Source organism: Rhinopithecus roxellana, chromosome 7 (genome assembly GCF_007565055.1).
Source record: "Rhinopithecus roxellana isolate Shanxi Qingling chromosome 7, ASM756505v1, whole genome shotgun sequence".
Taxonomy (NCBI): Eukaryota; Metazoa; Chordata; class Mammalia; order Primates; family Cercopithecidae; genus Rhinopithecus; species Rhinopithecus roxellana.
Genome location: NC_044555.1, coordinates 138,935,497 through 138,960,827, shown reverse-complemented (window position 1 = coordinate 138,960,827; position 25,331 = coordinate 138,935,497). Strand labels below are relative to the sequence as shown.

Below are 25,331 nucleotides of genomic sequence, written 5' to 3'. Positions count from 1 at the left end.
GATCAAACTGCAGTTTATCAAAGCCCCAAATGCCCCAGCTCAGGGCATTTACACTCCACCACTCTCACCTGGAGCCTGACATCCTCACCCCTCTCTTACATTTCCTGTACATCTTACAGGACTTCTTGCCACCTTAATTATAAGACTGCAGCTCCTAGACTCTACAACCCTATGGGTAGGCATTGAGTGTGGCTTACCTTAGCATCTCCACTACTAACCCAGGGCCTTACAAAGAGCGGATGCTGAGTGAATGGAAAAGAAATGAGCCAGTAAACAGAAGAATTATTTATTCAGGTTTAATTTCTCTTGCATTCTCAAAGAAGCCAAGGAAATCCAGGTATGCATATTTGTTTGATTTTACAGAATAGACTGAGGTATAAGGCAAGAATTAACTATCTTTTAATGTCTTGAGTTCTTTATCTCAGGTATGTTATTGCTAATTCGCTCACAATTTTAAGCAAATACTTTCTCCACTGCTGTCATTATATCACAATTCACAAAATGGAATGGATTTCCCAATCTGAATAAAAAACAAGACTCTTACTCCTAAACTATATAAACAGCACTATGTGTGACTACTGTCATTCACAAACGTGGATGCTAAAGTTCACTCAACCATCCACTAAAAGGAACATCTGAACAATTCCAACAGGAAACAAAGATAAATCTCCAAGTCATCCAATAGAACAGAAACCCAAAACTGAGAATGCTGACTGCTCTCTTCAAAGAGTGAAGAATGGGCCTCATGTCACACGAGGCAGCGGAAGATAATGAATGGGGCCCTGGAAGGTGCACTGGCCCAGACCCCTCCCACTGGCCCTGGCTGCACCGCGTGCTCGGACTCACTCTTCCCCATCTCTCAAAGCCCATTCATGCAGGGGTGGGTAGGAAATGTGAGGCTCTCCACTGATCTTTAGCATGTGGTGCAGGACTTTCACATAGCTGGTTTCAATGAGGGCCCTTGGACCCCACAGGAACTCGTAGCATGCAGGATCACTGCCGGGCACCTGCCGGTACTCCAGGTAGTTTTCCTGCACGAAATCTTGGGTGAGCAGCTTCCTGGGATGTGCGAAGACACTGTCCTCCCTCCCATCGAACACCTCCAACACACTCAGCTCCTCCCAGATTTTCTCCTCAGGAGCACTGTCGCCCTCTATTGCGATTATGGCCAGGATGATTATCAGCAGGCCTGTCTTGGGCATGATCTGATTGTCGCCCAGCAGGCCATCGTAGGAGAGGCCCAGGCAGGTGACAAGGATGTACAAGTGGCCAATGGGGACCACTTCCATCACCTCGATGCCAAAGACCAGCTGCAAGTACTCGGAGGCTTTGCTGAAGACCACAGGAAAGAGGTACTGGCAATTTCTCATGACACTCTCCAGCATTTCTGCCATTGTGAACGGCTCCCTGGCTCGATACTTGAGGAGCAGAAAATGAACCAACTCAGTCATCTTCCTCCTGAGTGTTGCTCGGAACTCGGACTCCAGGTCAGGAAACATTCTTGGTCCCTCCTCTTCTTGGTTGCTGGAGCCCTCATCGGATTGGCTCCAAAGGGTGTAGTTGATGGTAGTAGAGAAGCTGGAGACCCCCTGAGGACTCTGGGTAGGACCTGGTGACTCAGCAGCAGGCACCTCCCCCAGGGTGACTTCCACTAGAGTAGAAGAGGAGGAGGCAGTCTCCTGCTCCTCAGTAGCAGGAGCCTGCGCACCCACCAGGCCAAGGGCCTCTCCTCGGGCCTCAAGACCTTCTTCAGGCTTGCAGTGTTGACACCTCTGCTCAAGAGGCATGATGACTTTGGTCAGGGCAGCAGGCAGGAATGTGGGCAGGAGCTGGGCAATGAAGACCCACAGGCCTGGGGAGAGACGGAGCGTGTGAGAGCCCTGAGCTGAGAAATGAACTGACCCTTGGAGGCTCTATCAAAGGCTTACTTACAGATCTTCTCCTTCAATGCTCCTCCAGTGCCTCGGGTCCTCCTTGTCGGCCTGACCCCTCAGAACCTGAAGGAGGAAGTGAGAGGGCATCTCAGGGTACAGCCAGCAAGCACATGCTGAGGCTGCAGGACTGGCAGTAGGGAGGGTGAGGCCAGAGGCTCTGGGGTCCCATTTGTTCTGGGGCGGGTGGGGCCCTTGGTGCGCATTCCAGGAAAACTTTCAGTGTGGGCACTGTCTGCACACCCTCTGGTTTGTGACCTGAGGACACTGACTGAGACCAAGGCCTCACTGCCTGGTTTCTACAGCTCCTGATTCCTGGGAAAGGAATGCACGGGACTTCAGGGTGCAGACTGCAAGCACAGCCACGGATTCCCAGAAATTTCAGCAGGGTTGGCCAGACTCTGTGAAGTCCCCACTCTACTCGGGTGGAGGGTCCCCTCTGTGCTCACTCAGGGCCCTCAACTTTCTCCTTGTAGGGCCTAATCCTACCCTTTTGCTGGCCTGAGAAACTCTCATGTTATGAACTCACATTCCTGATGTGGTACAGAAGGACCTGAGGGACCAACATCTGGCCATACATGACCAGGTCGTCCCAGGAAGGACAACGAGAGATGTCCAAATTCATTGGAGTCCATGTGTCCTGAGTGAGGAGTCTGCTTGGTCCTCACGTCCACTACCGGCAGGGCCTGAGAGCCTCCCTCCCTCTACTGACCTGAGTGCATCCCCTTCAGACCAAACCCTCCTGTTCCCTGACATCAGAGATCCCAGGATAATGGAGGAACCTCAGCTGACGGCCCTGCCCAAGCTCTCTCAGGTAACAGCAGGGGCAGGGCAGATTTCTATGGGGCCCCCTGTCTGCATTCTGGCCCAGGAGAATCGTCAATCCTCCCTCAGGCTCCCCACCTGGATGCTTGGCAGATCCTAGGACCACTGCATCTGTCGACCAGATGGGGGCCCCTGTGTTGACCTGAGTTACCTTCTGAAAACAAGGTCCTCACATCCCTGAGATGTTGAAACAGAAGTGAGGAGGGGCCACATCCTGTCACCCCCACGAGCGTTGTCCAGGGCTGACCCCTTTGGTTCTAGGTTGAGGCTTCTGATGGTCTCCTGTGGGTTACTTATCTTACTCCTGCCGGGACCTGCCCTTCCTCAACCCCCAACCCCCTGAAATGGGCAGACATCTCCTCTTTACACCAACACCTTATCTCCCTGAGGGTTTCCCAACCTCCTGCCTGTGGTACAAATGATATTGCCACTCATGGCCATCCCTGATCAGGTTCTCCCAGAGCCAAGAACAAGGGACAGCCACACTCTGTGGCATTCCTTTTTTCTAGGCCGGGGGTTTCCCCAGTCTTCACGAAGGGGGCACACCCTGGGTACGGCAGATCCTGGAATTCCTCCCTCTGCAGACCTGAAGTCCCACTCCTCAGACCACAGTCCTCAACTCTGTCACCCTGAAGGCGCAATGAGCACAGGGCACTTTTGGCCACTGTGCCCAGGATCCCCCAGACCAAGGTTCCCACTGATCTGGACTGCAAGGTCCCCTCAGTCCTCCCTCTTCTTCCTCCCCTTGACTCCTCTCAGGGCTGGGCCCCATCCCCCTGCTGAAGTGGCTCTGCATCCCTAGGATTCCCGCGGCCGTATGAAAAGGTGCCTCAGTTTGAGACAGGGGTACAGCAGGCCCCGTGTCCTGGCATGCTGGGTCCTCTCAGGACTCCATTGTCTTCCAGGAGGGCCCCGGCCCTTCGTCTGCTTCCCAAAGGCCATACTCCTGATACCGAACCCCTTCCCTTCCCTTAGCCGTAGATGTGAACGTCAGGATCTGCGTGCTTGGCCACCATTCCCGGAGCCTCCTTGGGTTGACGGCAGGGGCAAAGCCCAGACTCTGCCAGGATGGGGGTGGGGGTGGGGATGGGAATGGGGTTGGTGTTTGAGGGATGGGGGTGGGGTTGGTGTTGGGGGATGGGAATGGTGGTGGGGGCAGGGGGTGGGTTGCGCTCAGTCCCCTCTCCGGGTCCTGACCTTGATTCCTGGCTAAGTCTGGGCCCTTGCCCACTTCTAAGCAGCCCTGCCCTGGTCACACAGAGCTCTTACTCCAGAGTTCCCTGGGGTTAAAACGGTGGGGGTTGGCAGGGTGAGGTGGTGGCGACCCAGCCTTCCATGTCTTCCGTTTCGGGGTGGTCCAGGTCTGGCAACAGAGGCAGCACTGGATTGTTTGAGGCCCTCTGTCTGTGGTGAGACCCGCCCCAGTACTCCCTCAGCGTCTCACCTGGCCTTCTCACCAAACTTCGGCCTGCTTCCCTCTGCCGACATCAGGCCATTGCTCACGGCGAGAATCTCGCTGCCCTCTGACCCCCAATGCGCAAGTCAGTGACGTCACGTCCGGGCAACGGTACTTCCCTGGGTTTTCCACAGGGGTGGAACTGGATTCTGCCTGGATGGGGATCTGGATGGGGATGGGGGTAAGCATAAAGATGGTGTTGAGGTTAGCTGCAGGGATTGGGACAGGGATCCTGTGGCTGTGTAGATCCTGGTGGGTTCGGGGGAGTTGGGGGTGGGAGGGGCCTTTGGTCATCCCTCAGGGTCCTGACTTGGATGCCTGGCTGAGCCTAGACCGCCATCCTCTGCTGATTGTATGTGCTCCCCTCAGACCAAGTCTCTGACTCTGAGTCCCCCCGAAGTGGCATTGGGGGGAGGGGCATGGTCGGGGTGACATCATTGCCAGTGTTTACCAGGGCTGACAAGGGGGCTGAGTTGGATTCTCTGGTCCCTCTATGTGGGGGAGGGTGGACCTTCAGTCCTCACTCAGGAGGGTCCTCTTCCTCACTCCTGGCTGTTGGATGAAGTGATGGGTGGGAGATGCACTGTTTCTGTCACCTCTGAGCATATGCGCATCTGCACCCCTTATAGAGAATAGCTGTGGGTCCCAGGTCAGGTGCTCCCTGCACAGCGGGAGCTCCGCGATTGTAGGATTGTAGTGAGCTCTGGGAGAAGACGCACACCTTCCCACGAGGGCTCCTCCCCAGCCAGAGCTACACTTGGCAAACCTTTGGTCCTAAATGATTTATTCCCTGAATCGAAGAAATAGGGTTTACATATCTTCCAAGTATATATGTAGGTAGCAATATTTATATTTATTTCTATGAAGTGACAGCTACCCTTAGTATGCATAATTCACTCTGATATCCTAATCTACTTCTATTCCAGTCTTTGTGCTCTGTTGAAATAATTTTTTTTAAACGTAATTCCTCTCCCACTATGTTGGTTTCAGGTTGTTATTAGCAGAACTCTGGAGCCATAGTGCCTTAACCAACCCAATTTTCCTGGTGTTCTCCTATTACACCAGGCCTCTTGGCATCGTGTTTTCAGGGGCTGCCTCAGATTGTGCAATGAAGTGAAGTGGAAATTTTAAAACTTTTATTCTACCCATTCTTTCATCTGTCATCTAGGCAGGCTACAAACCTCCCCAACATCCCTGCCGCTAACCCCCTCCAACTGGCACTGCAAGTGTCAAACACAAGTACCAACTCAACAAGGTCTTCAGTCTCACCCTGGGCTGTCCTTGTTTTGTTGCATAGATTTTGTTGCTGATGCTGGTTTTTTACTTTCTGTTTCCATTCTATAAATTTCTAGAGTTGATTTGGGAAGCAGAGCACAGCAGCCCAGATTTGCTTGTAATGTTGGTGGCTACAGGTAAGGCACTAGACTGTAAATAATTTAAGCTGAGTTTACAGTTTTATACTGCTGTGTTCCCCATGAATGAATATGTTATACTCCTCTATGTATTTCAAGCTCTTTTTTCCTGAATATGTCAGTATACTTCGATAGCTGCCTGTATAAACACCTTATACATTTTTATTAGACTTCTTTTCAGGTAATTATTGGACTTTCTTGCTATTGCAATTGGCATATTGTCTATTAATTGTCATAGTTAGTTATTGCTTTCGTGAGGTGACGATTTTGATTTTGCTGTAGTTATCTATTGCACACCTCGTTCTGAATGCCGATGCACTTGAATATTCCACATACCTTTTCCTTTGAATTTTCAAGATCGATAATGGTATTATCACTAAACATTACATGTTTTTCCAATATTCATTCCACTTAATCATTTTGATACTTACAACTCTTTGTGTCTCAATCCTGATTTCAAACGTAGAGATAATAGCCTGCATCTACTACTCATTCCTGACTTGACTGATAATTCTTTGAATATTTGACATTTAAGTATGTTTGCTGTTGATTTTAGGAAACAGAATTCCTCTTTGAGTATAGGTTGCCTAAATACTTTTTTTTTTTTTTACCATGAACTCATATTAAATTTATTTTAAAAGCTTTTTCTGTACCTGTTGACATGATCAAAATTTTTCTCCTCTATTTTTTATGTGAGGAATCACAATGAAACAGATTTTTTTCTAATGTTAAATCATATTTTATTTCCTTGGGCAGAGCCTGTTTATTCATCTAATATGCTACTAATTTACACAGGATATTTATTGCTATGTGAGGGAGGTTACTTGAGGTGTTCTTTTTCCATCAGGGGAGGGATATGATCTTCATCTGGTTTTGAATCCAGGAGGGCTAGTCTGGGAGAATGAATTGAACAATTATCAATCTTTTGTATGTTCTGGAAGAGTTGATATAAAATGGTGGTTAGTTTTCCCTGATCATTGAGTAAAATTGGCTTCCAAAGCTGCCTAACCTGGAATGTTTGAGGGTAGCTTGAGCTTTGAATATTGTACAGTTTCAGCTTGTATAGTGTAATTAAAGTTTTATTTTTCTTTTTGGGTCAGTTTGGTTACTTATTTATTTTATTTCTACAAAGTGACCAATTTCATTTAGGATTTCACTTTTAATGGCATATTTATGATAAAAAAAAGTTTTATTAGGGAAAGCCTTCACACATACAGAATAACAGAAACTAATATAAAGAACCCAGCGTACTTGGTACCCAGCATGAACAATTTTAAATACACAGCAAATCTGGTTCCCGTTAGACACTCGCCTACCTGCATATGAACTGCTGAAATAATATGGAGCAAATCTAAGGCATTATACCATTTCATCTCTGAATACCTTAATATGCATTTTTAAAAGTTAAGGAATTTTTAAAACAAAAAGCCAATAGTTTTCATATCTAAAGCATTAAATAAATGATTATCAAATGTTCAACTATTTTACACATTTATCTGGCCAACCTATACTTTACAGAAATATATATTTCTTTGATGGAGTACCCAAATATGGTAACTCCCCCCCCCCCCGACTTGCTTCACTGTGGTGGTTTCATACATCTATAATACAGCTAAGTTTGTGTGTTTGTGTAACATTCTACCTGCTGTCCTGTGATTTTCCAACCTCTTAAGTTACTTTTAAAATTTAAATACATTAAGCTTCACTCTTTGTGCTTTAAAGATCTATGGGTTGTGACAAATGCCTGGTGCCATTGTCTTAGTCCATTTGGGCTTCCATAACAAAAGTAATGCAGACTGGGTGGCTTATAAACAAACAACTTTATTTCTCACATTCTGGAGGTTGGGAAGTCCAAGACCAAGGTGCTGACAGATTTCATGTCTGGTGGAGACCTGCTCCCTAGTTCACAGACAGCTGCCTTTTCCCTAGGTCTTCACATGCAAGAAGGGGTAAGGGAACTCTGTGGGGTCTATTTTATAAAAACACTAATCCCATTCATGAGGACTCTGTTCTCATGATTGAGTTATTCTCCAAATACCCCACCTTCTACCTACTACCATCACCTTGGTATTTCAGCACGTGAATTTTGTGGCAACAAAAATATTCAGACCAAAGCAAGCATGCAACCACCATTACAGTATTATGCATACTAGTTTGACTGCCCTGATAAAACTCTTGTGTTTGTCAGATAAAACCCATGGCTACCACTGATAGGTTTTTCATCTTTATAATTTTGCCTTTTACAGAATGTCATATAAATAGAATCTTATACTATGCAGCCTTTTTAGACTCGTTTCTTTCACCTAGCATAATGAACTAAAGAGTCATGTATAACTTTGTGTGGCTTGTAACTTATTCCTTTTCATTGAGGAGTGGTAGTATCATTATCTGGTTGTACATATACATTATATATATATGTGTGTGTGTGTATATATATATATATCCATTCACCAAATGAAATACATTTTGGATGCTTCTATTTTTGGTGATTATGAAATGAGCTTTTGTATACATTCATATACAAGTTTTTATGTAGATGAATTTTTCAATCAGTTGGGTAAATTGATTATGACTGCTGAATCTTATGCTAAGTCTATGTTCAGTTTTTTAAGAAAACGCCAAAATGTCTTCCAAAGTGGCTGTACCATTTTGCATCTCCACCAGCAATGAATGAGAGTTTCTGTTGCTCCACACCTTCACTGGCAATTGGTCTTGGTTTTGTTTTCTTTGTTTTGCTTTTTATGGATTTTGGACATTCTAATAGGTGTGTAGTGGTATCTCATTTTAGTACACAATTATCTGATGCCAAAGGATGCTCAGTACTCTTATTATGCTTATTTGCCATGTGTATATCTTCTTTTGTGTAGCGTGTGTTCAGATCTTTGACTATTTTCATTGTTTTCTTTCGTTGAGCTTTAAGAATTCGTGTATATTGTAGAGACAAGTTCTTTATCACATATGTGTACCACAGATGTTTTTGCTAGTCTGTGGCTTCTGTTTTCATTCTCTTAACATTGTCCTTTGAAGACCATAAGGTTTTTATTTTAATAAAATCAACTTGGCAAATTTTTCTTTCATTGATCATGCTTTTGGTGTTGAATTTAAAAACTCATCACCAAACTCAACGTTATGTGGATTTTCTCTTATGTTTTCTTATAGAGGTTGTATAGTTTTTGCATTTTCCTTTAGGGCTATGATGTATCTTGAGTTAATTTTTGTGGAATATGTAATGATATATCCAGGTTATTATAATTTGTGTGTAGATGTCTAACTGTTCAGGCAACTTTTGTTGGAAAACCTGTACATTCACCATTATTGCCTTTGTTGCGAATCACCTGATTATATGTGTGCAGGTCTGTTTCTAAGATTTATTCTGTTTTATTAATCTATGCGTCCATTCTTTGCTAATGCTTATGTCCTTCAGCAAATTCATATTCTGAAGCCTTCAGCCCCAGGGTGTCTGTATTTGGAGATGAGGCTTCTAAGGAAGTAATTAATGTTAAAAGAGGTCATAAGGCTGGGGCCTTGATCCGATAGAATTAGTGTGGTTTATAAGAAGGGAGAAGAGACAGAAGAAAGTACTTTTGTGCCTGCATGACCTTTCTCTCTCTCTCTCTCTCTTTCTCTCTCTCTCTCTCTGCACATGCACAGAGAAAAGGCCAAGAATGCTCATCTTGATAAAGGGCCATCTACAAGCCAGGAATAAGGCCATCACCAGAAGCCAAACCTGCCAGTCCATCATCTGGGACATCCAGAGTTCAAAACTGTGAAAAAAAATAAATTTCCGTTGTTTCGCCTTCTCAGTCAATGGCATTTTGTTATGGCAGCCTGAGCTGACTAAGACATAACCTCAGATAACACAATTTTTTTTTTGTTTTGTCTTAGAAAAAAACCCGTAATTTTGGCATTTAAAGTCTGTGGTTCATTTTGAGTTACATTTTTGTATGGTGCAAGATATGTGCAATGGCTAAAATATGTGTCAACTTGTCTAAGCTATAGTGCTAAGCTGTGTGGTCAAACAGTAGTCTACATGTTGCTGTGAAGGTATGTTGTAGATGTGATCAACATTTACAATCAGTTGACTTTAAGTAAAGCAGTTTAACTTCCATAATGTGGATGGGTCTCATCCAATCAGTTGAAGGTGCTAAGAGAAATCACCAAGTTTTCCAGGAAAAGGAATTCTACCACAAGACTAGCATAAAAATGCTGTGTGAGTTTCTGCCTGCTGGCCTGCCTTCACTGTCCTGGGGGAGGCAGGGGGAGACCAGGTGGACTGGAGTAGACTGTTGAGAGATGCTGGTGTGGTGAACATGTCCAGGAAACTACGAGCCTCCAGCCCATTGTCCAACAACCACCCACCAACACCAAAGAGGCGAGGAAGGGGAAAGCATTCTCTCAACCCTGGCCCAGGGGCCCTATCAAAGTGAATGGCCCACCCAAGCTCTGAATCCTACCTGTCCTCCCCTGGCACGACCCCCACCCAGGTCTGTATCATTTCTCTATGCCACTTTCTTTTGTTTTGTTGACTTGGTGTTTCCTCAGCATATATTCAATAAAAGTTTTCTGTAGGAATGAATAAGTACATGGAATGAATGAAGTTATCAGGCATGGGAATTCTTTGATTCAAATTATGGAGTCTGCCCGTCCTGGGCCTCCCGCCTACATGAAGAAACCCACGGTTCCTTCACTTGTGCTCATTTGAGTTCACAAATCCCGTGGAAACTGCCACGGAGAGGGTCACTGCGGACGTCTTCTCCCCTGGACCAAACACTGTCATGGAGGTGAGGATGCTCCCAACAGGATGCTTCCCGTATTGGACCCCGCATGTCCCCCTCAGCTTAACAAGGAAAGCTGCCACCTCCACTGCCTTGCCATACAACTTGCTCACGTACACACCTTAGTCCAGCCCTCTACCCCAGACTGTATCTGCTGGCAGCATGGGCCAGCGATCACTGCCCTAGGACACCTGTCCCCTCCTGTGCCAAGAATTCAGAAGCCACAGATGGCTATCTGAGACACAGCTGCCACCTGGATTATTTTCAAGGGACATCCACAGCCATTCCTTCATCTGCAGAGTCTGAGCTGACTAGTCCCAGGGCACTCTTCCTCCCATTTCTCCTCCATGCAGCCCCACTGCCCCTTTCAACTGCTCATCCGCATTCCTGGCCTGTCTCGGCATTTGGTCATCAGTCAGCAACTCACTCACATAGCCCAGACTCTGTGGAGGGTCCCCAGGGGATAAAACACCAGCTCCAAGCAGGCATGAAGACAGCTCCCACATGTGGGACGCTGGTGAAGGTGCAAAGGACCACTGGAATGTTCAAGAGAGGTAGCTGGCCCAGAATGATGCAGAGAGCCAGCCAAGCTCTTCCTGAGAGCCGGAAGGGGATTCTGAGGGCAGGAAGGTTGACCAGCACAGCCCTGGTGCATTCAGCCAACAGGCCTGCCCACTCAGATCACAGGGACCCTCCAGCTGCTGCTGATGGTGCTGGGATTTCCCAAGCCTATTCCTATTCATTGTCCTGTCCCCCCTCCTCCTTCCCCCTTCTATCCCTCAGCCCCGACTCCACCGGCCTGAACTCTGGATTTAGAGGTCAGAGTGCCAGCCCGCCTGGGGCTCTGTGGACTTGCTTTCTCATGTGGTCTCTCTCATGGACGCCAGCAACGGCTCTCCCCTGGATCCTCCTGGGATCCTCCCTCACGGGCTGAGGGTCTCCTGTCTGCTGTCATTACCTGGCTCCTCTTCAGTCTGACCAAATCCTTCTCAAAGCACAGAAGAAATGTCCTGTCCACCTTTCAGAATTTTAAATCGATTGTGATTTTTATGAGAATTTGAATTGGTACAACATTTTTGTAATAAAATTTTAGAAATATTTTAAATGTTAAACTATTTTCGCCCTTTCACTTTAACCCAATACCTCTGTAAATATATCCTTCTTAGAAGAAAACCATGTTTGCCTAACAATTCATATTCAGAGACGTTGATTTTATTATATTTATCATACGGCAAATCGGAAACAACTTATATGTCCATTAGGAAGAAAGAGTTTAATTAATTATGGTGCATGCCTACTTTAGAATTAAAGAAAGTGGTTCCAAAGTGAGATAGATCTACTTATCTTATTATCTATTTATCTATCTATCTATCTATCTATCTATCTATCTATCTATCTATCTATCCTGTTGTGGAAATATCTTACATCCATTTTATAGAGTGATAAATGAATATCAATATGTACATCATTGTTCTCGTATATTAGTAAAAACAACATATTTTTATAGTTTATCTGTCAATGAAAAGCCTAGAGTCAGCTGTAAAAAACTACACAAGATTGTTAACTGTGGTGACCTCTGCGGGGGTGTGGGGTGGGTAGGCGTTGCTAACTGTGGAGGAGCTTTGCAAAGGGGAAAATAGTGAATAATCCACATTTCTATAGTTTTTGCAATAAGAATACATACAATACTACATTTTAAATAAAAAATATTTAAACCTGGCAAACAGAAATACTAGCCATGTCAGTTTAAGTAACTGCTAGCTGTTGCAACAGAACAACCATGAATGGCTTGCCACAACAAGAGTTTATTTTATGTGCAAGTAAGTTCTGATGCAGTTTGCCAGGGGATCTCCACTCTCATGGGACCCAGGGATCCAAGCTACTTCCACCTTGTGATTCCATCATCTCAAGATGAAGCTGCCATTTTTGCCGTTGAAAGCGGGGCGAAAGCGTGGAAATGGCACACTGGCTCCCACATGCCAGGATGTGACAAACGATGCTTCTGCTCCTATATTGGTATAAAGGAAATGTCACATGACCCATCCTAACTGCAAGGACTTTACTGTTCCCATGTGTCCAGGAAGGAGACAAAGACAAAATGTGGGTGAGTAGGATACCCTCCCCCATAAACTGTTACATAGTAGGTGCTCAACAAAAAGCAACTATGATTATTTGGTATTACACTACCCATCTCATTTCTAGGAGGAGTTTCTGAGAAGGCCAAATTTGCCATGACATTCTCCAACTTTTTCCAGTGTCAAATATGTGACTGATGTTTTCACATATACGATCACAACTAACTGCCCAACAATCTTAAAAGTCTCAGCAGGAAGCCTTTACTTTGCAATACCCTTTAAATACATAGTAAGCTGAGAATTTTTCCTCCATTTGATTCCCGGTCAAAATGTTAACCTGTGAATTTGTGCTACCCTCCACGCGCCTGAACACCTGTCTGGTGCCTTTACGCACACCGAAGGCCAGTATTTTCCCGTGGAGCAGGTAAACAGACAAGAAACAGAAGGCTGCTTAATTATTCCTCTTTCATGAGAGTTGACATGTTTTCAAGGAATCTTTTTTAAACTCCTGGAGGACTCCAGATATTTAGGAATTCAGTCTCAGTAAGTAGATGTTTGTTCTACTGGGATTTCCCAAGGTTTTTCTCATCTAATACTCATGAGGGATGATTTGCTCTTTGACCATTTATCTGTGCATGTATTTAGAGGCGAATTCCAAAAGGACACCCTGTGAAAGCTTGATTTCAAGTATCAAGGTGGTTCCAAATTCCTCTGACTTCAGGGTGATATCACACAAGAACCCTTAGATAATATGGCAAAGCCAACTACTCAGCCCATTCAGAAAACAATTAGAGAGTGTGTTGAAGACAACCAGAGTCGTAACCAGGTGTCTAAATGTCACTGTCCCCACGTGAATTTTTATATCAAAAGGATTGTTGATATCATATGGCTTCCTGGGTGAGAGATGGGACAGCCAGAGGACTTATACAGGGAAAAGGAATGTTCCCTGTCAGGAGGTGAGTAGCGGATTCTGGGCTGTTCTGTGGGGACCAGTGACGAGCTGATCAGCAGGCCAGGTAGGTTCCAGAGTCAGACAGGATACATGGAAGTGACCCGAGGAAATGTGCTGTAATTCTGAAAGTGCTGGGGCTGCACAGAAATGCCCACATCTGGGCAGCGTCAGCTCTCAGGGAACCCAGCGCACACCAGCCCCAAATGGTGTTTGATTCTCATTGTCGCATTCCACACCTGCTTCACTATGCTGGCCTCAAGGTCCTTCTTTTTGTCATCTGAGAGACAAGGTGCGTGCTGAGAAGATGAAGTACCCGTCAGGAGGTCAGCCTTGGGCTGGGAGAAGTGGGAACAGCATGGGCTCTAAAGGAATTCAGAACAGGGGTCGGGTTCTGCTCTGTTCCTGACTAGCCACGTGATCCTGTGAAATACCCAATAAATACCCTGTTTTTAGGTCTCAATTCACAAACCCTGTGAGCCTTGGATTCTTCATCTGTAAGCAGATGTGATAAGGCTTGTCTAGTAGGACAGTTGGAGTGTATGCAACGCAGGTGAAGCACCTGGCTCTGGGCCTGGTATAGATTAGAAGTTTAACGAATGGCTGATGGCTGTTATTTCTCCTATTTTTTAACCCCAGGCCCTAACACTGGGATTTTGTTGTTGTCGTAGTTCTCCAGGACTTATCAGAGAATATACAGCTCAATAGGTATTAGAATAATTAGCCCAAAAAGGAAGCTTCTTCCGTAAAATTCAGTTAAGTATTTCCTCTCAGAGAAAGCACTTCAAAATTTGAGTGTGTGGGAGTTTTGCCCAGACAGGTGCAGCTCTAAACTCATAGAATGTGAGTCAAAGACCAACTCCTTCCCTCTCTCCCAGCTGCTTTCCCACCCAATCCACTATTTTCATCCATTTTGTTACCATCCAAAATCTAGCCCGTGCTTACAATTGGTCAAATTGCACTTGAGATAACCTAGTTAGAATGCCTTTTTCATGGAGTCGGCTCTGGCTCTCCCTGCCTGGCAGAAAAGCACCTGGCCAGTGGCTTCTGGGCCACCCTTCCCGGGAAATTCAGCCTCATCGCTCAGGAAACCCTTGCAGATGATGCGTGTCCATCACGTGCATCTTGGGCTGTGTTCAGTAGCAATGGGACAAAAGGACAGGACACCTCCCATTCCTGCCCCAGGTGAAGATTCCTCTCGGTTCATTCCCCATTCTAAAGAAACTGCTCAGAGTTGCTTTCCATTCCAGGCTTTTCTCTCACTCTCTTGAGAATCTGGCCCTGGACCCATCCAGCTTCATGCGAGTCAGCTCCTTTAGATGGAACTGCAGATTCCCAAAGCCCAAAATGTCCCAGCTTGGGGCATTTACACTCCACCATTCTCACCTGGAGCCCCACACCCTCACCCGTCTCTTACATTTCCTCTACATCTTACAGGACTTCTCGCCACCTTAATTATACGACTATAGCTCCTAGACTCTACAACCCTATGGGTAGGCGTGAGTCTGGCTTACCCTATCATCTCCACTACTAACCCAGGGCCTTCCACAGCGCGGATGCTGAGTGAATGGAAAAGAAATGACCCAGTGAACAGGAAGAATTATTTATTCAGATTTAATTTCTCTTGCATTCTCAAAGAAGCCAAGGAAATCCAGGTATGCATATTTGTTTGATTTTACAGAAAAGACTGAGGTATAAGGCAAGAATTAACTATCTTTTAATGTATTGAGTTGTTTATCTTTTGCATGTTATTGCTAATTCGCTCACAATTTTAAGCAAATACTTTTTCCACTGCTGTTATTATATCACAATTCACAAAATGGAATGGATTTCCCAATCTGAATAAAAAACAAGACTCTTACTCCTAAACTATATAAACAGCACTATGTGTGACTATTGTCATTCACAAATTTGGATGCTGAAGTTCATTCAACCACCCGTTAAAAGGAACATTTGAACAATTCCAACAGGAAACAAAGATAAATCTCAAGTCATCCAATAGAACAGAAACCCACTACTAAGAATGCTGACTGCTCTCTTCAGAGTGAATGGGCCTCATGTCACACGAGGCAGTGGAAGCTAATGGATGGGGCCCTGGAAGGTGCAGTGGCCCAGACCCCTCCCACTGGCCCTGGCTTCACCGCGTGCTCAGACTCACTCTTCCCCCTCTCTCAAAGCCCATTCATGCAGGGGTGGATAGGAAAAGTGAGGTCCTCCAGTGATCTTTAGCATATGGTACAGGACTTTCACATAGCTGGTTTCATTGAGGGCCCTTGGACCCCACAGGAACTCGTAGCATGCAGGATCACTGCCTGGCACCTGCCGGTACTCCAGGTAGTTTTCCTGCACGAAATCTTGGGTGAGCAGCTTCCTGGGATCCGCAAAGATACTGTCTTCCCTCTCGTCAAACACCTCCAATACATTCAGCTCCTCCCAGATTTTCTCCTCAGGAGCACTGTCGCCCTCTTTTGCGATTATGGCCAGGACGATTATCAGGAGGCCTGCCTTGGGCATGATCTGATTGTTGCCCAGCAGGCCATCGTAGGAGAGGCCCAGGCAGGTGACAAAGCTGTACAAGTGGCCGACTGGGTCCACTTCCATCAGCTCGATGCCAAAGACCAGCTGCAAGCAATCAGATGCTTTGCTGAAGATCACAGGAAAGAAGTAGTGGCAATTTCTGACGACACTCTCCAGCATTTCTGCCTTTGTGACTGGCTCCCTGGCTCGATACTTGAGAAGCAGAAAATGAACCAACTCAGCCACCTTCCTACTGAGTGCTGCTTGGAAGCCGGACTCCATGTCAGGAAAGGCGCTTGGCCCCTCCTCTTCTTGGTTGCTGGATTCCTCATCAGATTGGCTCCAGAGAGTGTAGTTGATGGCAGTGGGGAGGGTGGAGGCTCCCTGAGGACTCTGGGGAGGGCCCGGTGACTCAGCAGCAGGCATCTCCCGCTGGGTGACTTCCACTACAGTAGAAGAGGTGGAGGCAGTCTCCTGCTCCTCAGTAGCAGGAGCCTGCGCACCCACCAGGCCCAGGGCATCTCCTTGGGCCTCAAGGCCTTCTTCAGGCTTGCAGTGCTGACTCCTCTGCTCAAGAGACATATTTACTCTGGTCAGGACAGCAGGCGGGAATGTGGGCAGGAGCTGGGCAATGGAGACCCACAGGCCTGGGGAGAGAGGAAGTGTGTGAGAGCCCTCAGCTGACAACTGAACTGAACCTTGGAGACTCTAACAAAGGTTTACTTACAGATCTTCTCCTTCCGTGCTCCTCCAGGGGCCTCTGGTCCTCCTTGTCAGCCTGTCCCCTCAGAACCTGAAGGAGGAAGTGAGAGGGCTCCTCAGGGTACAGCCAGCCAGTGCATGCTAGGGCTGAAGGACTGAAAGTATTGAGGGTGAGGTTAGGCGCTCTGTAGTCCTATGTGTTCTTGGGCGGGTGTGGCCCTTGGTGTGAATTCAAGGCAAACCTTCACTATTGGCACTATCTCAGGCCCCTCTACTCTGTGACCTGAGGACACTGCCTCACCTCCACTCCTGGCAGGGTCTGAGAGCCTCCCTCTACTTACCTGAGTGCAACCCCCTCAGAACAAGGCCTCCCCTTCCCTGACTTCAGTGATCCTAAGATAATGGAGGGACCTCAGCTGACAGCCCTGCCCAGGCTCTCTGAGGTAACAGCAGGAGCAGGGCAGATTTTTATGGGACCCCCAGTCCGCATTCTGTCCCAGGGGTACCCTCAATCCTCCCTCAGGCTTCTCACCTGGACACTTTGCAGATCCTAAGATCTCTGCGTCTGTTGACCAGATGGGGGCGCCTTGGGGGTACATCTTGGGTCCTGCACATCCTGAGATTCCTCCCTCTGCTGACCTGAAGTCCCACTCCTCAGGCCAGAGCCCTCAACCCTCTGTCACCCTGAAGGCGCAACGAGCACGGGGCACATTCGGCCACTGTGCCCAGTATCCCCCAGCGCAAGGTTCCCACTGATCTGGACTGCAAAGTCCCCTTAGTCCTCCCTCTTCTTCCTCCCCTTGACTCCTCGCAGGGCTGGGCCCCAAACCCCTGCTGAAGTGGCTCTGCATGCCTAGGATTCCCGTGGCCTAACGAAAAGGTGCCTCAGTTTGAGACAGGGGTACCGTGGGCCCCCTGTCCTGGCATGCTGGGTCCCCTCAGGACTCCATTATCTTCCAGGAGGGCCTGGGCCCTTTTGCTGCTTCCCAAAGGCGGTATTGACCATACCGAACCCGTTCCCTCCCTTCGCCGTAGATGTGAACCTCAGGACTCACGTGCCTGGTGCCATTCCCGGAGCTTCCCTGAGTTGATACCAGGGGCAAAGCCCGTATTCTGCCAGGATGTGGGTGGGGGTGGGGATGGGAATGGGGAATGGGTGATGGAGGTGGGCTTGGTGTTGGGGGATAGGAATGGTGGTGAGGGTGGGGGTTAGGTTTCCCTCAGTCCCTTCTCGGTGTCCTGACCTTGATTCCTGGCACAGTGTGGGCCCTGACCTCTTCTCACCAGCCCTGCCCTGGCCACATTAAGCTCTGTCTCTAGAGTTCCCTGTGGCTATACCGGTGGGGGTTGGCAGGGTAAGGAGGTGGCGACCCAGCCTGGAAGTCTTCCCCTGCAGAGTGGTCCAGGCCGGGCAGTAGAGGCAGTGCTGGATTATTTGGGGCCCTCTGTCTGGGGTGAGACCCGCCTCAGTCCTCCCTCAGCGTCTCACCTTGCCTCCTCACCAAGCCTGGGCCTGCTTCCCTACGCCGACATCAGGCCGTTGCTCAGGGCGAGAATCTCGCGGTCGTCTTGGCGCCAATGCGCAAGTCAGTGGCGTCACATCCGGGCAACCGTACTTCACTGGGATCACAGCAGGGGTGGAACTGGATTCGGCCTGGATGGGGATCTGGATGGGGATGGGGGTGAGCACGAAGATGGTGATGGGGGAGGGGGTAGGGATTGGGACGGGGATCCTGAGGCTATAGATCCTGGGGGGTCGGGGGAGTTGGGGGTGGGAGGGGCCTTTGGTCATCCCTCAGGGTCCTGACTTGAATGTCTGGCCGAGCCTGGACGGCCATCCTCTGCCGATTGTGTCTGCTCCCCTCAGACGAAGTCTCTGACTCTGAGTACCCCCGAAGTGGCATTGGAGGGAGGGGTGTGGTCGGGGTGACATCAATGCCTGCGTTTACCAGAGCTGGCAAGAGGGGCTGAACTGGATTCTGTGGTCCCTCTATGTGGCGAGGTGGGGGGGCTGTGGACCCTCTGTCTTCACTCAAGAGGGTCCTCTTCCTCACCCCTGGCTGTTGGATGAAGTGATGGGCAGGAGATGCTCTGTTTCTGTCACCTCTGAGCATTTGCATAGCTGCACCCCTTGTAGAGAATGGCTACGGGTCCCAGGTCAGGTGCTCCCTGCAGGGGGGCAGCCCCCGCGGTTGTAGTGACCTCTGGGAGAAGACGCACACCTTCCCACCGGGTCTCCTTCCCAGCCAGAGCTACACTTGGCAAACTTTTGGTACCGAATGATTTATTCTCTGAATCGAAGAAATAGGGTTTACATATCCTACAAGTATATATGTAGGTAGCAATATGTATATTTATTTCTATGAACTAACACCTACCCTTAGTATGCATGATTCACTCTGATATCTTATTCTACTTCTATTCCAGTCTTTGTGTTCTGTTGAAAGAATTTTTTTTTTTTTTTTTTTTTTTTTTTTTTTTTTTTTTTTTTTTTTTTTTTTTTTTTTTTTGAGACGGAGTCTCGCTCTCACCCGGGCTGGCGTGCAGTGGCCGAATCTCAGCTCACTGCAAGCTCTGCCTCCCGGGTTTACGCCATTCTCCTGCCTCAGCCTACAGGCGCCCGCCACCTCGCCCGGCTAGTTTTTTGTATTTTTTAGTAGAGACGGGGTTTCACCGTGTTAGCCAGGATGGTCTCGATCTCCTGACCTCGTGATCCGCCCGTCTCGGCCTCCCAAAGTGCTGGGATTACAGGCTTGAGCCACCGCGCCCGGCAAAATTTTTTTTTTTAAACGTAATTCCTCTCCCACTGTGTTGGTTTCAGGTTGTTATTAGCAGAACTCTGGAGCCATACTACCTTAACCAACCCAATTTTCTTGGTGTTCTGCTATTACACTAGGGCTCTTGGCATCGTGTTTTCAGGGACCGCCTCAGATTGTGCAATGAAGTGAAGTGGAAATTTAAAAACTTTTATTCTACCCATTCTTTCATCTGCCGTCTAGGCAGGCTACAAACCTCCCCAACATCCCTGCCGCTAACCCCCTTTAACTGACACTGCAAGTGTCAAACACATGTACCAGGTCAACACAGCCTTCAGTCTCACCCTGGGCTTTCTCTGTTTTGTTACGTAGATTTTGTTGCTGATACTGTTTTCTTTACTTTCTGTTTCCATTCTGTAATTTTCCAGGTTTGACTTGGGAAGCAGAGCACAGCAGCCCTATTTTGTTGTAATGTTGGCAGCTACAGGTAAGTCACTAAATTGTAAATAATTTAAACTGAGTTTACATTTTTACACTGTTGTGTTCCCCGTGAATGAATATGTTATATTCCTCTATGTATTTCAAGCTTTCTTTTATCTGAATATGTCAGTATACTTCGATAGTTGTCTCTATAAAGACGTTATACATTTTTATTAGACTTCTTTTCAGGTTATTCTTGAATTTTGTTGCTATTGCAAATGGCATATTGTCTATTAATTGTTGTAGTTAGTTATTGCTTTCATGAAGTGAAGATTTTGATTTTGCTGTAGTAATCTGTTGTGCACCTCGTTCTGTAGGCTGATGCACTTGAATATTCCACATACCTTTTTCTTTGAATTTTCAAGATCGATGATGGTATTATCACTAAACATTACATGTTTTTCCAATATTCATACCACTTACTCATTTTGATAATTATAGCTCTTTGTGTCTCAGTCCTGATTTCAAATGTAGAGGTAATAGCCTACATCTACTTCTCATTCCTGACTTGAATGATAATCTTTGGATGTTTCACATTTAAGTATGTTTGCTGTTGATTTTAGGAAATGGAAGTTCTCTTTGAATATAGGTTAAATAAACACTTTTTTTTTTTAACCATGAAGTCATATTAAATTTCTTTAACAAAGCTTTTTCTGTACCCATTGACACGATCAAATTTTTTCTCCTCCATTTTGTATGCAAGGAATTACAATGAAACAGTTTTTTTTTTTTTTCCTGATGTTAAACCGTGTGTTATTTCCTTGGGCAGGGCTTGATTATTCATTTAATATGCTAGTAATTTACGAAGGATGTTTACTGCTATGTAAGGGAGCTTACTTAATGTGCTTTTTTTTTTTTTTTCCATCTGGGTGGGATGTGGTCCTCATCTGGTTTTTGAATCCAGGAGGGCTAGTCTGGGAGAATGAATTGAACAATTGTCAATATTTTGTGTGTCCTAGAAGAGATGAGATAAGATGTTGGTTAGTTATCCCTGATCATTTGGTAGAATTGGACTCCAATACTGCCTAACTTGGAATGTTTGAGGGTGGCTTGAGCTTTGAATATTGTACAGTTTCAGTTTTTATAGTTAATTAATGTTTTCTTTTTCTTTTTGGAGTTTCGTTACTGATTTATTTTATTTCTACAAAGTGGTCAGTTTCATTTAGGATTTCACTTTTAATGGCTTTTTTTTCTTTTTCTTTTTTTTTTTTTTTTTGAGACGGAGTCTTGCTCTGTCGCCCAGGCTGGAGTGCAGTGGCGCAATCTTGGCTCACTGCAAGCTCCGTCTCCCGGTTTCACGCCATTCTCCTGCCTCAGCATCTGGAGTATCTGGAACTATAGGCACCGGCCACCATGCACGGCTAATTTTTTGTATTTTTAGTAGAGATGGGGTTTCACCATGTTAGCCAGGTTGGTCTCGATCTCCTGACCTCATGATCCGCCCACCTCAGCCTCCCAAAGTGCTGAGATTACAGACTTGAGCCACCGCGCATGGACAGCTTTAAATACACAGCAAATCTGGTTCCAGTTAGACACTTGCCTACCTGCATATCAGCTTGTGGAATAACATGGAGCAAATCTAAGGCATTATACCATTTCATCTCTAAATAATTCTATATGCATTTTTAAAAGATAAGGACGTTCTATTAAACAAAATCCCAATAGTTAACATATCTGAAAAATTATATAAATGATTATCAAATGTTCAACTATTTTAAAGCTTATCTGGAGGCCTTATACTTTATAAAAAATATATTGATTTGATGGAGTACCCAAATATGGTAACTTTCCCCCTACTTGCTTCACTGCGGTGGTTTCATACATCTGTAATACAGCTAGGTAGGTTTGTGTGTGTGTGGAACATTCTACATTCTGTCCCATGATTCTCCAACTTCTTAAGTTACTTTTAAAATTCATGTACATTAAGCTTCACTCTTTGTGCTTTAAAGATCTATAGGTTTTGACAAATGCCTCGTGCCATTGTCTTAGTCCATTTGGGCTTCCATAACAGAAGTAGTGTCGACTGGGTGGCTTATAAACAACACAACTTTATTTCTCACATTCTGGAGGTTGGGAAGTCCAAGATCAAGGTGCTGGCAGATTTCATGTCTGGTGGAGACCTGCTACCTAGTTCATAGACAGCTGCCTTTCCCCTATGTCCTCACATGGAAGAAGGGGCAAGGGATCTCTGTGGGGTCTATTTTAAAAAAACATTAATCCCATTCATGAGGACTCTGCTCTAATGATCAAGTCATTCTCCAAATATCCCACCTTCTACCTACTACCATCACCTTGGTATTTCAGCACATGAATTTTGTGGGAACACAAATACTCAGATGATAGCAAGCATGCAACCACCATTACAGTATTACCATGCTAGTTTGACTGGCCTGATAAATCCCTTGTGCTTGTCAGACAACCCCTTGGCTACCACTGACAGGTTTTTCATCTTTATAATTTTGCCTTTTCCAGAATGTCATATGAATAGAATCTTATACTATATAGCCTTTTTAGACTCGTTTCTTTCACCTAACATAACGAACTGAAGAGTCATGTATAACTTTGTGTGTCTTGTAACTTATTCCTTTTCACTGAGGAGTAGTAGTATCATTGTCTGGTTGTGTGTATATATATATATATATATATATATATCCACCAAATGAAATACACTTTGGATGCTTCTATTTTTGGTGATTATGAAATGAGCTTTTGTATACATTCATATACAACTTTTTATGTAGACAAATTTTTCAAATCAATTGGGTAAATTGATTATGACTGCTGAATCTTATGCTAAGTCTATGTTCAGTTTTTTAAGGAAACGCCCAATTATCTTCCAAAGTGGCTGTACCATGTTGCGTTTCCACCAGCAATGAATGAGAGTTTCTGTTGCTCCACACCTTCACTGGCAATTGGTCTTGCTTTTGTTTTCTTTGTTTTGCTATTTTATGGATTTTGGAGATTCTAATAGGTGTGTAGTGGTATCTCATTTTGGTACAAAATTATCTAATGAGAAAGGATGCTCAGCACTTTTATTATGCTTATTTGCCATGTGTGTATCTTCTTTTGTGTAGCGTGTGTTCAGATCTTTGACTATTTTCATTTTTTTCTATCATTGCGCTTTAAGAATTCGTGTATGTTGTAGACACATGTTCTTTATCACATATATGTACCACAGATGTTTTCTGCTAGTCTGTGGCTTCTGTTTTCATTTTCTTTTTTTTTTTTTTTTTTTTTTTTTTTTTTTATTATACTTTAAGTTCTAGGGTACATGTGCATAACGTGCAGGTTTGTTACATATGTATACTTATGCCATGTTGGTGTGCTGCACCCATCAACTCGTCAGCACCCATCAATTCATCATTTATATCTTGTATAACTCCCCAATGCATGCCCTCCCTCCTCCCCCCTCCCCCCTCCCCATGATAGGCCCCAGTGCGTGATGTTCCCCTTCCCGAGTCCAAGTGATCTCATTGTTCAGTTCCCACCTATGAGTGAGAACATGCGGTGTTTGGTTTTCTGTTCTTGTGATAGTTTGCTAAGAATGATGGTTTCCAGCTGCATCCATGTCCCTACAAAGGACGCAAACTCATCCTTTTTTATGGCTGCATAGTATTCCATGGTGTATATGTGCCACATTTTCTTAATCCAGTCTGTCACAGATGGACATTTGGGTTGATTCCAAGTCTTTGCTATTGTGAATAGTGCCGCAATAAACATACGTGTACATGTGTCTTTGTAGTAGAATAATTTATAATCCTTTGGGTATATACCCAGTAGTGGGATGGCTGGGTCATAAGGTACATCTAGTTCTAGATCCTTGAGGAATTGCCATACTGTTTTCCATAATGGTTGAACTAGTTTACAATCCCACCAACAGTGTAAAAGTGTTCCTATTTCTCCACATCCTCTCCAACACCTGTTGTTTCCTGACTTCTTAATGATTGCCATTCTAACTGGTGTGAGATGGTATCTCATTGTGGTTTTGATTTGCATTTCTCTGATGGCGAGTGATGATGAGCATTTTTTCATGTGTCTCTTGGCTGTATGAATATCTTCTTTTGAGAAATGTCTGTTCATATCCTTTCCCCACTTTTTGATGGGGTTGTTTGTTTTTTTCTCGTATATTTGTTTGAGTTCTTTGTAGATTCTGGATATTAGCCCTTTGTCAGATGAGTAGGTTGCAAAAATTTTCTCCCATTCTGTAGGTTGCCTGTTCACTCTGATGGTAGTTTCTTTTGCTGTGCAAAAGCTCTTTAGTTTAATGAGATCCCATTTGTCAATTTTTGCTTTTGCTGCCGTTGCTTTTGGTGTTTTAGACATGAAGTCCTTGCCCATGCCTATGTCCTGAATGGTACTACCTAGATTTTCTTCTAGGGTTTTTATGGTATTAGGTCTAACATTTAAGTCTCTAATCCATCTTGAATTAATCTTCGTATAAGGGGTAAGGAAAGGATCCAGTTTCAGCTTTCTACTTATGGCTAGCCAATTTTCCCAGCACCATTTATTAAATAGGGAATCCTTTCCCCATTTCTTGTTTCTCTCAGGTTTGTCAAAGATCAGATGGCTGTAGATGTGTGGTATTATTTCTGAGGACTCTGTTCTGTTCCATTGCTCTATATCTCTGTTTTGGTACCAGTACCATGCTGTTTTGGTGACTGTAGCCTTGTAGTATAGTTTGAAGTCAGGTAGCGTGACGCCTCCAGCTTTGTCCTTTTGACTTAGGATTGTCTTGGCAATGCGGGCTCTTTTTTGGTTCCATATGAACTTTAAAGCAGTTTTTTCCAATTCTGTGAAGAAACTCATTGGTAGCTTGATGGGGATGGCATTGAATCTATAAATAACCTTGGGGAGTATGGCCATTTTCACGATATTGATTCTTCCTATCCATGAGCATGGTATGTTCTTCCATTTGTTTGTGTCCTCTTTTATTTCACTGAGCAGTGGTTTGTAGTTCTCCTTGAAGAGGTCCTTTACATCCCTTGTAAGCTGGATTCCTAGGTATTTTATTCTCTTTGAAGCAATTGTGAATGGAAGTTCATTCCTGATTTGGCTCTCTGCTTGTCTGTTACTGGTGTATAAGAATGCTTGTGATTTTTGCACATTAATTTTGTATCCTGAGACTTTGCTGAAGTTGCTTATCAGCTTAAGGAGATTTTGGGCTGAGACGATGGGGTTTTCTAAATATACAATCATGTCATCTGCAAACAGGGACAATTTGACTTCTTCCTTTCCTAACTGAATACCCTTGATTTCTTTCTCTTGCCTGATTGCCCTAGCCAGAACTTCCAGCACTATGTTGAATAGGAGTGGTGAGAGAGGGCATCCCTGTCTTGTACCAGTTTTCAAAGGGAATTTTTCCAGTTTTTGCCCATTCAGTATGATATTAGCTGTGGGTTTGTCATAAATAGCTCTTATTATTTTGAGGTACGTTCCATCAATACCGAATTTAT

At 45.2% G+C, this 25,331-nt stretch overlaps 2 protein-coding genes across 3 annotated transcripts; both read right to left on the bottom strand.

Annotated features, from left to right (window-relative positions):
- Positions 1–272: 272 nt before the first annotated feature.
- Positions 273–4,297, bottom strand: LOC104678178 (melanoma-associated antigen 2). 2 transcript variants are annotated; one of them, XM_010383413.2, is made up of 3 exons: positions 4,201–4,297; positions 1,933–1,997; positions 273–1,852 (listed from the first exon to the last, which is right to left on the bottom strand). In XM_010383413.2, exon 3 carries the CDS (start codon positions 1,785–1,787, stop codon positions 843–845), a length of 945 nt encoding a protein of 314 aa, XP_010381715.2. In that variant the 5' UTR covers positions 1,788–1,852; positions 1,933–1,997; positions 4,201–4,297; the 3' UTR covers positions 273–842. The 2 variants fall into 2 exon arrangements, with proteins under 2 accessions (XP_010381715.2, XP_010381718.2); XM_010383416.2 differs by lacking the exon at positions 1,933–1,997.
- A 10,713-nt stretch (positions 4,298–15,010) lies between these two features.
- Positions 15,011–18,206, bottom strand: LOC104678177 (melanoma-associated antigen 3-like). Its single transcript, XM_010383410.2, has 3 exons — positions 17,698–18,206; positions 16,668–16,797; positions 15,011–16,587 (listed from the first exon to the last, which is right to left on the bottom strand). The coding sequence occupies exon 3, from the start codon at positions 16,520–16,522 to the stop codon at positions 15,578–15,580; it is 945 nt and encodes a 314-aa protein (XP_010381712.1). The 5' UTR covers positions 16,523–16,587; positions 16,668–16,797; positions 17,698–18,206; the 3' UTR covers positions 15,011–15,577.
- Positions 18,207–25,331: the final 7,125 nt, after the last annotated feature.